The 15,410-nt window shown below is 29.3% G+C and overlaps 2 protein-coding genes across 2 annotated transcripts; one reads left to right on the top strand and one right to left on the bottom strand.

Moving 5' to 3' along the window:
- The first annotated feature begins 8,960 nt into the window (after positions 1–8,960).
- On the top strand, positions 8,961–10,916 carry LOC133782377 (uncharacterized). The gene is made up of 2 exons (XM_062221663.1): positions 8,961–9,204; positions 10,502–10,916. The coding sequence occupies exons 1-2, from the start codon at positions 9,050–9,052 to the stop codon at positions 10,740–10,742; spliced, it is 396 nt and encodes a 131-aa protein (XP_062077647.1). The 5' UTR covers positions 8,961–9,049; the 3' UTR covers positions 10,743–10,916.
- Positions 10,917–10,932: 16 nt separating this feature from the next.
- Positions 10,933–13,729, bottom strand: LOC133782375 (uncharacterized). Its single transcript, XM_062221662.1, has 3 exons — positions 13,397–13,729; positions 11,372–11,479; positions 10,933–11,264 (listed from the first exon to the last, which is right to left on the bottom strand). Exons 1-3 carry the CDS (start codon positions 13,457–13,459, stop codon positions 11,034–11,036), a joined length of 402 nt encoding a protein of 133 aa, XP_062077646.1. The 5' UTR covers positions 13,460–13,729; the 3' UTR covers positions 10,933–11,033.
- Positions 13,730–15,410: the final 1,681 nt, after the last annotated feature.

Raw genomic sequence — 15,410 nt, 5'->3', positions numbered from 1 at the left:
AGCGCTACAAGTAGCACCAACAACCCTCTAAATTTTTCCTTCGAATTTCCCCGAGCCAAAGCTCCATAAATCCCTTCCAAACCTCAACCACACTTCAAATTAAGCCTACCATCCACTACATCTCATCCAACATGGCCCAACAACATCAAACTTGGCCATATGCACCATTAAACACAGAAAATCAAGATTGAGCTTGAAGCTCAAGAACTTAACCAGAAAACCCAGAAATTCAAAACTTCAAAGCCATAAATTGTTACCTTTAATGGGAGAATTAGACCTTAGGTTGTTTCTATTCTCTTCCAGCCTTTAGTTCTTCAAATCCCCAAGCTTAAGCCCCTTGATTCCCATCCAAAACTCAAATTCATAACAAAACTTCATCAAAGTCAGAAAATTTAGACCAAACTCTGTAAACTTTACCTTAATTTTGACACTAACTCCAGCTGAACTTCTAGCCACTCCAAGGATCAAGGTCCCAAGACTTTTCCTAGACCTTCCTTGAGTTTCTAGCTCCAAAATCCATAAGAAATGGTGAGGAATAGGGCAAACCGTGTGGAAGAGAAATAGGTGAGCTAAATGTTCTGTTTTTTCTTCTTTCTTCCTTTCCTTCAGCTTCTAACCTTTCCTATAACTTCCACTAACTCTATAAAGCAGATTAATACTTATCCCTTTTTAAACACCAAAAGACCATTTTTCCCTCCCAAATGTAACCAAGCTTTTTAGTCCTTCTAGGGGCATTTTGGTCATTTGTTCCCAATTCCCGCTAACTCCTCAAGTGTTCCTAATATTTACCACTTAAATCCCATCATCTAATTAATCACCAATTATTTTCCCTGATGCTTAATTATCTCCAATATATTTTCCCAAGTTCCCAGAAATACCCCCAGGCTCCCTCGAGCTGGGTATAAATCCCCACTGTGACATTTTCGCTAAACCGCTCACTAGGATCGCCTCGAGCCACCAGCTGCAAATATATCCACATAATAATGTGGTCTCAACAATTTATCGCAAATAATTACATTTATGCCCTCAATGTGCCAAAATTACAAATATGCCCTTATAATCTAAACAGGGCCTACATGCATACTAATACTCATAATCATGCATCTCATATATCCATATAATCATATAAGCATGCTTATCACATAATCATGCATTTAATAATTTAAATCACACACAAACTAATTATGCCCTCCCGGCACACTAATCAAGGCCCTTAAGCCTTATTAGTAATTTTGGGTCGTTACATACAAGGTGCCTTGAATTCATTTGCTTATTTATTGATGCACATTGTGATTTTTGGTAAGTTTCACTTTATGGCATCCGTTTTTTGGAGTTTGTTATTTTTATACACTCTATGTGTTTGATAAAAATCTTGAGAGGAGTGGAGTATATGGTTGGTGTCAGAGTGTTCTTGGTGCTAAAATCGGTTATGTATGATTTGAGTGGATGCATTGTGTCGTTTTGACACCGGAATTGGTGACATTTAAACTTTTTGGCATAGTTCAATGTTGGTCATTGTGGTGATTTTTTCTTGATTATTTTGGTGACTCACATTGGTTTTTTTAGATTGTTGTTCTTCATTTTTCTATTTTTCGACAGCAATGGCTCCCAAGACAAAAAAGAATCAAGCTTCTTCATCAGCACCAATTCCTTATGATCCCCAAAGGTTTGTGTCCAATAAAGCCTATGAGAGTTACATGAATTCCATTGCTCATGACAAGGTGTGGGTTTCTGAACGAGGATTTGATCTCCATGTGCATCATGATCAACCCATCCTCATGCATCAAATTGAGTCCCGAAGTTGGGAAAAATTGTGCACGCATCCCGAACCTAGCATTAGGCCTATTGTTCGTGAATTTTATGCCAATGTTGTGGCTCATGTGAATTACAAAGTGAAAGTGAGAGGTGTGAAAGTGTCATTCAAAGCATCTGACATTAATAGCTACTACGATCTTCCCCACTTTCAACGTGATGAATACTGTTATATTATTTTAAATAATATAATGTTAGATTAAATAATGTGACATAATGTGATTTGTCACACCTTGTAACATATTATTGAGAGTCACAAAAATTGGACACATGTGTGTGGCAATGTGACATATTTTGGAGTTTAAAAAAAAAACAAACTTGTAACTCCCAAATATTACCCAATAATGTGTAGATTTGATATTACACATTTTGATTTGAATTTATCAAAAGCCATAAGAGATATGGCTGTTAGAGATGTGATTTTAACTCTCATAATGTGTATGGAAGTTACAAAATCAAGTGGGAATGAATTTGGAACGTTTTGGCAAATTTGGAAAATTGGTTGCTGAAAAACGACTTGGGCCGCTGCCTATGTTTTTCAGGCCACGGCCCAAGAGGCATAAAAACATCGTTGGCCGCGGCCCATGTTTTTCAAGCCGCGGCCAGAGCGGCTGACAGCATTTTCCAAACTTCGGTTTTATCCAATTTTGAACATTTCCAACAACCAAGTAACTCCCAAATCTCTAATTTAATTCTATAAACATCCAATTAATCATTAGTAACAGCCATGGGGGTTGGTGGAATTTGAAATTCAAAGGGTGTCTCAAAACTCTATAAATAGGAGTCTAATGCTCACTTGTAAGACACATCATTTTCCATCCACAAAGCACTTGGCTGGAAAATACACCATAGAGGCTTGATGATTCCAGAGAGCTATTTCCTAGAGAGATCCCTTAGTGCTTAGAGAATAGGGGAAATGAGCTTTTGGACAAAGGTTTTAAACCTTGTTCAAGTTGGTGATCCCCACTACTCTACACTTTGGTTGTGTGAGAGTTTGTTCTTTTTATTGATTTTATTTTCATTCTTTTGATCTTGTTGATCTTATTTACTTGTATTATTATTGTTTTGAGTTTGTAATCTTCTTCTTCTACCTCTGTATATTTACTTGTATTTTGAGCAATTGAGTTGTAATGTTTATTTAATCAATTACCTTGTCTATTGTATTTTTTGCATAGAGTTGTATTTTGGTTTTTCCATGTTTCCATTGAGTATAAATATATATTCTCTAACAATCAAAAGCTTAGTTTCCTTTTCAATGGAAGGAGAGACCATAGAGATCTTGTGAGGATCCAACTTTGAAAAGATGGTAAGATAAGGTAATGTTCTTCTTTTGTTTTCTTAGAAGATCTAATGGTTTTCATATAGTGATAGAAATGAGAAGAAGAAAATTTTATAAATGAGGTTCATTGTTTTCTAATCTTCTTTGTTTTTTAGTGGTTAGATTAGAAGATAATATAATATCTTGAGTTTTTGTTATATGTGATTAATGTGTAAAAAATCTAGTAGATTATTGGGTAATATGCTAGCATGTTATAGAATTGTCTTATTATGAGATAATGATAAATTATTAAGATGAAAATTTTATGAGTTTTATATGACATGCCGGTATATTGATTTTGTGAATCAATAGAATATGTCAATATGTGGATATGTGAATTATTGTATGATATTTGTGATATATTTACAATATTATTATGAGATTAACAATGCATGCTAATATGATGGATATATGTTGACAAATTGTGTGAAATTTCTTTGAGGCATAATTATGTTAATATATAAATGTATATTGATATATACATGAGAATTATCATGATTATTATGATATGTCATATAATATGATTATTAAGGTGATAATAATGTAAATATGTTTATCATATATTATTGAAATGTGATGAGTTGCCATTTATCTGGTAAATAAAGAGAATTATTTGAGAAATTAAATTTCTCATTTAAGTGTTGACCATCTCATTTTATGAGATAAGAAAAGATGAACCTAAGGGGGTTACATCTTTTAATGGTTGTGTCTAGCCATTGTAAGAAAAATTGATCAAGGTGGATTCAAAAATTGTTGGACGACATATTGACTCAATAGACTTATAGTCTAGAGTGTGTTCAAATGAAATATATTTGAGAATTATTTAGTAACAATAATTCTTAAATATTCAATGAGGAGACATTTCAAAATTAGAGAAGCAATTTTTACACGAATGATGAATTAAAGAGAACTTTATTCATTTTGGTAAAAGATGGTGATATGTTTAAATTAATCTCAATAAGGAGATAATTTTAAACAAAAGAAATCAAAGTGTTTAAATAAATCAATGAGGGTTTATTTTTTTTTTTATTTAAAGTGTTTTAAAATTGACATCTTCATTTTGATTTTGATGAGAAAAACAATGGATGTCAAATTGGTGTTTTCAAAAGAATCTCAAAGAGACTCTTAAGAAATACACAAAAGTTGTTTAAGTGATTTTGAGATTATTTAGACAACTAAAATTGAAAATGTGTGATTATTTGTTTGAGAAATTCTCACATTACATTGTGTTCACATTTTTATTTTGTGAAATACATAAAAGAAAGAAACTAAGTGAAAGTTGCTTTGAAAGACATGTGCATTGCTTTAGAAAGCAAATAAATCAAGATAAAACATTGAGGTCTTATCTTGATCTATTGAGAGTTTATCATGTGTCTTAAAGGACTCATGATGAACTTTGAGAATTATAAGTCTAGATTTATCTTGGAGGATAAGGGACTTAATAGAAATGAAGAGATTTCTATATTTTTTTTAAATGATATTTTATTATCACTATGGGAGACTGTTACTTTTCTATTTATGAACCAAAATTTTTGAGCCATGATGACTGTTACTTTTCTTTTATGAACCAAAATTTTTGACCCTATACCTCATTGAAAAAAAAAAATCTTTTTTGTAACCCATTGCACCATGGCTATATATGTGATTTTTTATTTTGTGGGATGGTTTGTAAAAAAATGAAATACTTATGGGTTATTTGTTTGGTTGTAATTTGTGTATGATCTCTATTTCTCTCCTTGAAATATTATAAAAAAAATTATTTCCAATGATGAAAAAAATGCATACATGCAAATTTTGCAAAAGTATAAGTGTGAGGGAAATATTGAGATCATTATGGAAAGAAGAGTAAGAAAAAATAGGCATTTCTTGAATTGTATGAGAAAATTTGGGGAAAAGTTCAAAGAATGGAATTGATGTATGCTATGGTGTGATTTGAGCTTAAATGTACCTTCCTCAACTACCCTTAACCTTAGTCTTACATTACAAGCCTATAAAGACCTTTTGAATTATTATCATTGTGTGTTTATATTAGTGGAGAATGATTGGTTAATGTCTATGGAGTGGATGTTTTTCAATGAAAAACATTTTGGTATATAGGGACTGATTAAAAGAAAATGATTTGGCAAGTATGGATTAAATTTGATACATTTGAGTTGGTGTTGTGATTAAGTGCTTATTAAATTATTTTTGAAAATCAAATGGTGAATTACATATAGAGTTGAAATTCTAAAGAGTATGAAATCTGATTTGTTTTGGCATTACTTATTTGTGTGATTCTTAGAGACATTCAAACTTTTGACAAGACCTTTGTTTAGTGAGTCTAGATTAGTATGCATTATTTTTATTTTTATTTTTATTTTTATTATTTTAGTGTTTTGCTAAGGGGCTAGCAAAATTCAAGTGTGGGGGAATATGATAAGATCATTTTTATATTAATATTTGATAAGTTTTCCCTTGTTTGGATGGTGTTATGATAACATTTTTATTAGTAGTTTTAACTTAGTTTCGTGAGTCTACAACATATTTTCTACATTGTATTTTTATGATAAATCTGACATTTTGATGGTAGTTGTAGTTTATGAATCATATGTTGAAAAAGACTTGTTGAGACGAGGTTAAAATGAAGTTTTAAGAGCATTCTAGGCTTTTGAGCTTATAGTGATGAAGTGGTGGCAGCGTACAAGTTCTCTAAGTTCGAGAATTGAAGAAATTGAAGCTAGGCTGCGACCCATAAAATTCAGGCCGCGACACTTTAATTAGAATTGACATTACAAATTGCATGTTCCAATCGGGCCGCTGCCCAGAAAAAGTAGGTCACTGCCTGCTATATAGAAAAGTGAAGTTGGGCTGTTGCCCAGATTTTTCAGGTCGCGCCCTGCGTGACAAGTTTTGCTTATATTTTGTTTTAGGCTGCGGCATGCAGAAATTTAGGTCGCGGCCTACGACGCTATTTTCATATTTTTAGTTACATTTCAAATATAATTTAAAGGGGACTATAAAAGATTATTAGGGTTAATTGGAGAAATTTTTTATTACGGTTTTTGAGAGAAAAAGACTCTGAAAGGGCTGGAGAGAAGAGAACACTACAACACTATTGTTCTTTAATCTAGTTTCTTTTCTTCCCTTAATCTCAATAACTTTAATTATAATTATGATTGCTATTATGGAGTATGTTCTTTTTAGGTTAAGGGTTAATTCAAAACCCAAGACATGAATTCTTAATTGTTGATAATGAGTATTATTCTTTAATTTCTCTCAATATTAAACTATTTCTATTTTTCCAATTGAATGGTATGAATTTTGTGATTTCTTATTAGGTGGCCAACTAATTAAGGTTTTACATTGTTCAATTTTCATCTTAGAATTACTACTCACCTAATAGTTTATGATTCTAAGTGTATGTGATAAATTGCAATTGGTAGTAATGTCAAAAGAATTGTTGACTGTGATGAAAAATAGAACCTAGGTTAAATGAATTATATGCTTCATTAATTTATTGCCTGGATTAACTTGTCTCCATAGGACTTAATGCTTTACCTAAGTTAAATAGATTATATACTTCATAGATTTATTGCTTAGCTAAAAGAGTTAATTATTGAGTGTTTCTCCTTAATTACTTGTAATGGGGAGATTGAGATAATTATATGCTTCAACGTTATTTGTGGGGTTAATAGGTTAATTGAGAAATTTGAATAATATTTATTATTAATGATTGTGAATGATTGTTGAGGATGGAGATTAACATTTAACTGTTTCTTAATATTGTAATATCAGTCTTTATTTGCTTTCTAGTTTATGTTATTTAATTTTGAGTTCGAAATCTAAATCTCATTTTAAGTCTTAGTGCTAATTTTTTAATAATAAAGTGAACGATAGTCCTCGTAGGTTCGGCCTGTGCTTGCTATTATACTAAAATAATTGGAAGTATTGAAAGAAAAATAATTGTTAAATTTGTTGTGGTATACAACACACATCAGTTCTTTACTATAGTATAAAGAAGTGTATCATCAATTTAAAGGATGATATATCTTTTATATAATTTCTTTATAATTAGTATATTATTTTTAATTTTTTATGATTGATATATATATATATATAGGTAGAAGCAACGTGTAAATGCACATTTACTTAGTTTTAAAGTTGTAAACATTATTTATAATTTTAATAAAAACTGATTCACTGTTTTTTTTAATATATATATATATCAATAATTTTTACATATATGATATCTAAACACAACGTTGATATATATATATATATATTTACATGGCTACATGACATATATATAAAATACAATAATATTTAAAAAGAAATTAATAATAAAAATAAAATAAGAATAGAAAAAGTCATAGTGTAGACAGTAGTATACATGCATCACTATTTTTAGTTTCTAATGTATCTCACAATATCCTTTGGTGAATTTGATGACAAAAATAGCTCTAATCACTTGATAAAAAACAAACTATCACACAAATTTATAAGATAAAAAAAATATATATGTATGTCTTTATTATTTTTAAATAAATATGATTTAATTAATTAAATTAATATAAAATATCTTAAAAATATCATATTTTAATTAATTAATTTATTTAGATATTTTTATTTAAGTTTATGTTTGTTCTAGTTTTTGAATTTGGCAATGACAACAAAAAATTATATATTATATGTTTAATATAATATTAAGTTTAATTAAATTTTATTTAAGTTATAAAATATATGGTTTTATTATTTTTAAATAATTATCATTGTAAAATATCTCCAAAATATCATATTTTAATTTGTTTTATTATTTATTTATTTAAGTTTAAGTCATGTTTATAATCTACCGTTATACATAAAAATATTTTGTTAAATATAAGAATGTGTTATATTTATTTATATTAGCATATAATAATAAAATTGATATATTAAGTTTTGAGTGACGACCAATGTATTATAATAAATAATATTTAATTTTTTTTTATTAACATTAATAATATTTTATTTTAAATATTTGTATAAAATAATGTAAATATTAAATAGTATATAATATTTTTAATTATTGAAATGAGTAAAGACTAAGGATAAAACTGGAAACAAAGTGATAAAAAAAAAGTAAATATGCTATTAACTTAATGTGAGTTATATTTACACTCTATAAAATGTATGAATATATTTCATTTTTATAAAAAATTATTATAAGGTAAAATAAAAAATATATATATACATTTTGAAATCTTTAATTATATTTATAAAAAAATTCACTTAGTGCACTCTTATTTTAGATAAACTTCAAATTATATTTTTTTCATTTAAATTAAGTATTTATAATCTCTAAAAATTATGTAATAGTACAATAATAAATTTTCTCATTAGAAAAATCATATAATATGAAAGTAAGTTATTTTATTTTTTAAATATATTTTCATTAATTTATCTTTCAGATTGTATTAAATCTTTATTTAATTATTTAATTATCAATTTTTATTATGAAATATTTAATTTGTTATTTAAAACCTTTAATTTCTAATATTTAATAAATAATATGCATAATTTTATTGTATGTAAAATAAGTATAGAATTCAAGACCTAATATTAAAATGAATAGGTGTAATTATAAATAAATGTAATTTTTTATTTTATAAAATAAGATATAATTAATTTAGTGTGTATGTATATTTTTGTGCCTGTAAATATTTCCCCCTAAATTAAATTAAAAAAAATGGACATTTAGTTCTTATTAACCTTAAAAAAAAAATAACAACAACAACTTATTATAAAAATCTGAATTTGGGAAGAAATAATTTGTTTTAGAGAAATGATAGAAAATAGTTTTCTTTATCAGTTTAAAGATGGAAAAAAACAGATGGCAGGTAGTTGTGGCATATCTACTGTCTATCGGAGCTGTCTGTGTGAACTCGTGGTTTTTTAGTTGAAATGGCAGCCCTTCAAGTCGCAGTCCATGGCTGCGCTGCTCGGCCTCGGTCTACACCATTGCCAATGGCCCCAGCAGTTCCTGGGTTTCATCCCCCGAATGGAAGAGCTCACAGTCTTCCCAAACTTAATCCAAATTCACTCAGTCTCAGTATTAGGTATATGTACAAACTTCTAGGATTTTGTTAACACTCAAAATTGAGTAGTTTTAGTGTTATTCCTTTTTAATAAATAAATAAATTATATTGTTTTCAATTTTGTATAATATATTCATTTATATATAATCTATTTTCTTTGTCAAACAATTATATAAAATTATGAATATCTGGACTAGTAAGGAAAAACATGAATTGATGGATGTAGTGGAGTTAATGGGGAGTGTAGTTACAGTCAAAAGGTAAATATCTCTTTACTTCAACAGAATGATATAAAAAAATATGGCATCACTAAAGTTGAGAGTGAAGTTAGATGGAGAAAATGATTTGTACATTTGTATGTATATATGGAGGGTAAAGATGCAGGCTCTTCTAGTATATAATGGTTAGTCTAAATCTAAGCCCTGAAGAGTAGAGCAACCCTTCGAAGGTTGTTGATGGTATGAGTAGAAAAATAAGATAGTGAAGAAAGCACAGTTTATATGGATGGGATTTTGTGAGAGATTGTGAAAGAGCAAACAGCTGATGGGTTTAGGGTTGAAGCTTGAAAGCTTATACATGATTAAGTGTCTTAGTAAAAAATTGTATTCAAGGAAACAATATTTTAAAAAGATTGTTTTTATTTAAAGAACATAGAATTAGCTACGTGAGAAAGCCCAAAGACCAAGCTTATGTTGTTACGAAAACTAAACTGATACAATGATACTTAACCGTGAAAGTTTGACTAACTTTTGAGTTGTATACTCATTTGTTCATAGATCACTAGTGCAACTATGTGAAGTCTAGATGTTGATATCCATGTCCTTTGTTTCTGGTTACTGGGATTCTCTCTCTTGTACATATTTTTTTTATTAACTGATATCAATCTCCTTTGAACTATCATTCATTTGGAAAGCTTGTTGTAACCCATGCTTGGTGCTGATCTACTACGTAACACCATCTTTATGTCATTTAGACAACAGAATATATACTTACAAAATTGATGTTCATTTCCTGGAATGTGGTAAATTTGTGTCTGTTGCTGAAATTCACAAGCACGTAACTCATAGAAGAGACATTATTATTATTATGTTATTATTCTTTTAATTGAGTTGCAATAGGATTGCCAGTTACAACTGTAACTGTTACTGATTTGTAATTGTCTTTCCATTTTGTGAAAAGCCTCCCATATAGTTAGTTGCTATTATTTCCATCTTTCATTACTGATACGTGAATGGTCATGCACTCTCTAGAGTAAAGCATTTTCAGTTAGATATGTCCTTAAAATTGTATGTACTAAACATTACCATCTCGTACACAGAACCAAAGGTGCCTTAAGATCTCAAATGAGGCAAAGACGACTGGTTGCCTATGCATCAACTAATCCTTCGGGTGGAGATTCCATTGAAAAAAAATCGGGTGAAAAGGCAAGCGAGGCTGCCAAAGGTCCTCCATTCCTTACCATCTTGGCTGGAATATTGGTCTTTTGTAGTGTATGTTGGGTTATTGGATCAATTTTAATATGGTTAATTAGTCTTATTGCCAATTTCCTTCCAAAGTAGTGCGGAGTATGGGCAATACTTTCCTGTTAATACTGAATACACTAGCTTGCTTTGTCTTCGTTCATGGATATTTTTTAAACCATTTACCTCTGATCATCCATATCCAGCATTGTAACTGTTTTTTGTCATTATGCAAACAAACAATATCCTTCATTTATTTTATTTTATTTTAAATTTGTGCCCTTTCTCATTCAATAAAAAAGAAACAAGAATATATTGGTTGGTTGTAGGAAGACAAGGCAAACATACATGAAAGAACAATCTTTAAAAGAAAACCCTGGAGCAGGATGACTACAATTTGTCAGAACCTTTCAATTGGGCATCACCTGGGCTGTCAATTTCAATAGATGCAGTGAAATTGCGCCGTTCATCGGCAGTCGCTGTGATAACCGGCATCCATACATCTGCTGTGCCACTCAAGAGGGAATGCACTTGAGGATCTGTAGTCATTGCTGAAGATATCATCTCATCTACATCATCTAACTTGGCTGACAATTTATCCAACTCCTTGGCTATTTCTAGCTGATACAGAATGGATAGTTAAATGCCACAAATATTATGGGATGAAGTCTAAATTAAAAAAAAAAAAAAAAGCTTTGATAATGTGACATGAAACAGTAGTTAGTTACCTCATCAAGATGCCGTGTTGACTTTGAGGGAACCTTGGTAACCTCTAATCCAAGTGCTTCGATTTTGGAACGCAGTTCAACTTCCTCTTGGTTGGTCAATGATTCCACCTGTAGAAACTCAAGTTAATCAGGATCTCTGTTTAGTTCAATGAGAAAACAAAGCAAAAAACAACTTAGACAAACATCAAACTTTCAGCAGTATCAGACTAAAATTTACTCGAAGTTTATTGGGCTGAAATTAACAAAATCTACAGAGCATACTTGGGTGTACAGCCCCCCTTGTATGCAATCTGGAGTAACAATTTTTTAATAGAAAGTAAATAAATTTCATAGTGTTAGCTGGAAATTTTATGAAATCTCATTTCTATAATCTAATGGCCAGAAAAAAGAGAGAAATTTACTTTAAAATGTCTTTCTCAAAGAATTATCAGTACGCTCTCAGACATTATTTTTTGTTTTTTGAGGTGGGAGGGAGGAGGGGGGGTCAAATTTATCTTAAATTCATCATAATTATAACGAAAAATTAATCATCAGATCTTCAACAACTACATCCATTAATAGGAATGCTTTAAATGTAGGGAATAGACTGGTTCATCAGTTTTTATAAGACAGATAAAAGAAGAACAGTTTCACCAGTAGTAATCATGTTGTACCAGTGGTAATCATGTTTTTATTTAGCCTTTACAACACAATACGAGACTTTCTACTCTTATCAAGAATATATAGCTCTTCCAGCTAAGATTTTGTAGAAGAAAACCTATCAACAATAAATAACAAATTTTGTTACAGTCAAATATTTTTTTTTAATACGTGAAAACAGTATAATATTCAACATCATATTTTAATACGGTCTTGTTAGAACATTGGATTTTAGTAAGAAACTTTTAACGAGGGAAAATAGAAGATAAAAAATGGAGGAAAATGTTTTCTACAAATTTGATAAGAGATTTTTTTTTAATATTTTATTTTTTTGTAGACATTCACAATTATTGCAAATTTTAAAAAATTATACTACACTTAAGTTTTAATTTTTCTAGAAAAAAAATTCTTAATTTATTGATTCAATCCAAAAATAAAAAAATGGAATTTTTTGGATTTGATATTTTCCAAGGTCCAAACATGACCTAAAAGGTGTTTAGAAGGTCCAAACACCTAAAAGGTGTGGAATTGTATGAGACAATTACAAAGAGTAATACTAGTAAAACAATTCCATTTGGTAAGAAAAAACGAAATGACATTTTCACCGAAAGTAGAGAAACTCTGTCCATTTGAAAAGCGGGAAAAGTTGAAAACATTTTCGGGGCAACATAATGGAATAAGTAAATTTTCCAGTTTCACAGAATTGCAGCTAACAATCAAACAATGGACTTATTTCAATGTACATTTCATTTGAGTCATCGCCAAAAATGTATTTGTTTCCTAAATCCCTTTGTAAAGAAAAATATAATTTTGTGAGGAGAGAACAAACAAGTCCACCTAAAAGAAACAAAGAAGATAATAGAAAAAATGAAATAACATTGCAGCCTTTCCAGGAACAGAAGATAATAACAACATAACAATGTGATGCAAGAAGATAATAACAACACAACAATGTGATGCCAAACACAGAATCCCAGAACTGAATCATGCATACCACAAACTAAACCAAACACACAATTATATATCCATACATAACATTTTGAAAAAACAAAGCATACATTTTGTCAAAAGAGAAAAAAACACATACAAAACATTTTTCCCTTTGCTCTAGACATGATCTCTAGCTTGTATTAACTGCGCCATCCATAAATAATATTAGGCCACATACCATCTCATTTGCAATTTAGAAAAGTTCTGCATTCTTATTCCATTTTCTTTTCAATATTTGGGAGTGGGGAGAATCTTGCACGAAAAACATGGGCTTATTATCTCTCTCGTAAAAGTCTTGAATGTTTCAACAAATCACCAACCAAAAAAAAAATTCATATTGCTAAATACCATAATCCTAAAATCATTTTTACATACAAATAAGAGCGATTGTGGTACCTGATGGAGTAGACTAGAGAGAAGCTGAAACAAATGCGCATCTGGTTTTCCTTCTTCCGCCATTGTTTCAAAGGAAAACCCCTTTCTTATATTATGCTGACAGAGAATATGAGTATCGAATTAAGAATCAATTCAGATCCTGGGTTTCGAACCCCAATTTTTGCGGTATTTATCTATGCAAGTTACAACCCCTGTTCTCATAAAAGATCTCAACTTTGTAAAAATTATATTTACAAGTTAATCCTCCAGTCAATTTCATGTACATACATACACTTCACTCTTTTGTTGATTTTCAAAAAAAAAAAAAACATTTTTACTTTTTTGTGGCATTTTGCTTTTGTAAGAGTAATTTTTCGCTTTTCATAAATAAAAAGAAACCCTCAAGTGATCAATATGGACAAAATATCATATATATATATATATATATATACACATTGAATTTATAAACGTGTGTTGAACATAAATTCTAATTTTCGCTTAGATTTAGTATTTTTTTTTTTTTTAAGATCGTTATTTTTAAAGTCACATAAATATTGATAAATAAATAAATAAAATATATTATAGTCATCTAAATAAGATAAATAAATTGAAAAAAATAATAAATGAGTTATAATAATTTTTTATCATATATTTTTAAATGTTATATTAAAATATTTAAATTATTTTATCAATTACTTTTTTAAAATTATAACTGAAAAATATTTATGTGCTTAAATTTATTGTTTTCTTTCTTTTATTAATTTTTGATTTTGTTATTTAACACATTTTTTTTAAATTATAAAAAAAAATTGGTTTATTTTTTTAAATATATTTATGTTATATTTTTATAATATATGACAGTATTTATTTATTTAAAATTTATATGACAATTAAATAAACATAATTAAAATAAATTAGTACATTTTCTAAATAAAACTATACAAATTCACAAGTTGCTTTTTATAGTATATATATATATATATATAAACAAGTGTTGTTGACTCAAAATTTTGTCAACCATTATAAAGGAAAAATGTTTGTGTATTATGAAGAGTAAGACCAAGAGAAGGCAAACAACACTCAAATTATTGTGGCTCAGCCCTCGATTTAAAAAGTTACAAAGTGACTTCATTCCGTATTTAATTTTTGGGATGCATATGAGATAGAATCACTTAGAATAAATCGAGGTTATGGACTTCAAGCATTGAACCAATAAAGTCTTCAACAATAATGAATGGAAGAAACAATATGGGATACCTACACAAAGTCACTCTGATGTTTGAATCAGTAAAAAATTTCTCAAGATCAGCAAGCAAGAAATAATAAGCGTGTGAAGAATTAATTAATCCAAGGTTCATTTTTTGATTCCACTGAGCACTATTTATATATTTGTAAAAGTTAGTTGAGATATAATAAACTTATCGTGGTTGGTCCAGCGATCAAATGATAATTGAATTGTCACATTTAAGCATATTCTAGCAATATTCGATACTTGTTGTACCTTAGGGTTTGGTAAGCTTTTTCTTTATGAAGGTTGGGTGAGATCAAACCCTCTTCAATTCAAACCTCCTAAGGTCTTCTTATCATTTTCGTCAATCACAATTTGCCACGTATAAATTTGGCTGGCAGAAATGTTATGAAAGGGAAATGTTTGTGTAATATGAATATGAAGAATGAGACCAAGCGAAGGCAAGCAACACTCAAATTATAGTGGTTTAGCCTTCAAAATATACCTATGTCTAAGTGTTTCTTATTACTTATTTTGTGTGTGCAATTTAGGTAGTGTTTTAGCATACTCCAAATTGACTTACACAAGTTCTTGGGGTTACCTCTATTTATAGGATAACTGACAATTTTTAATTACTTAAAACACAATAATCAATCATAGGGGATTACAATCAAATCTCCTAACTTAAGGTAATCAAATAACTAATACACAGAAATATCTATATTGTTTCCTAGTAGAGTATGGATTCACTCGATCAATGCCAAATCTGCATTAGTGGTAGACATGCTTTTTATACTTGACTTGAAA

The sequence above is a fragment of the Humulus lupulus genome, chromosome 6, assembly GCF_963169125.1.
Source record: "Humulus lupulus chromosome 6, drHumLupu1.1, whole genome shotgun sequence".
NCBI lineage: Eukaryota > Viridiplantae > Streptophyta > Magnoliopsida > Rosales > Cannabaceae > Humulus > Humulus lupulus.
The sequence above is the reverse complement of the archived record's forward strand: the minus strand, read 5'-3'. Positions and strand labels throughout refer to the sequence as shown.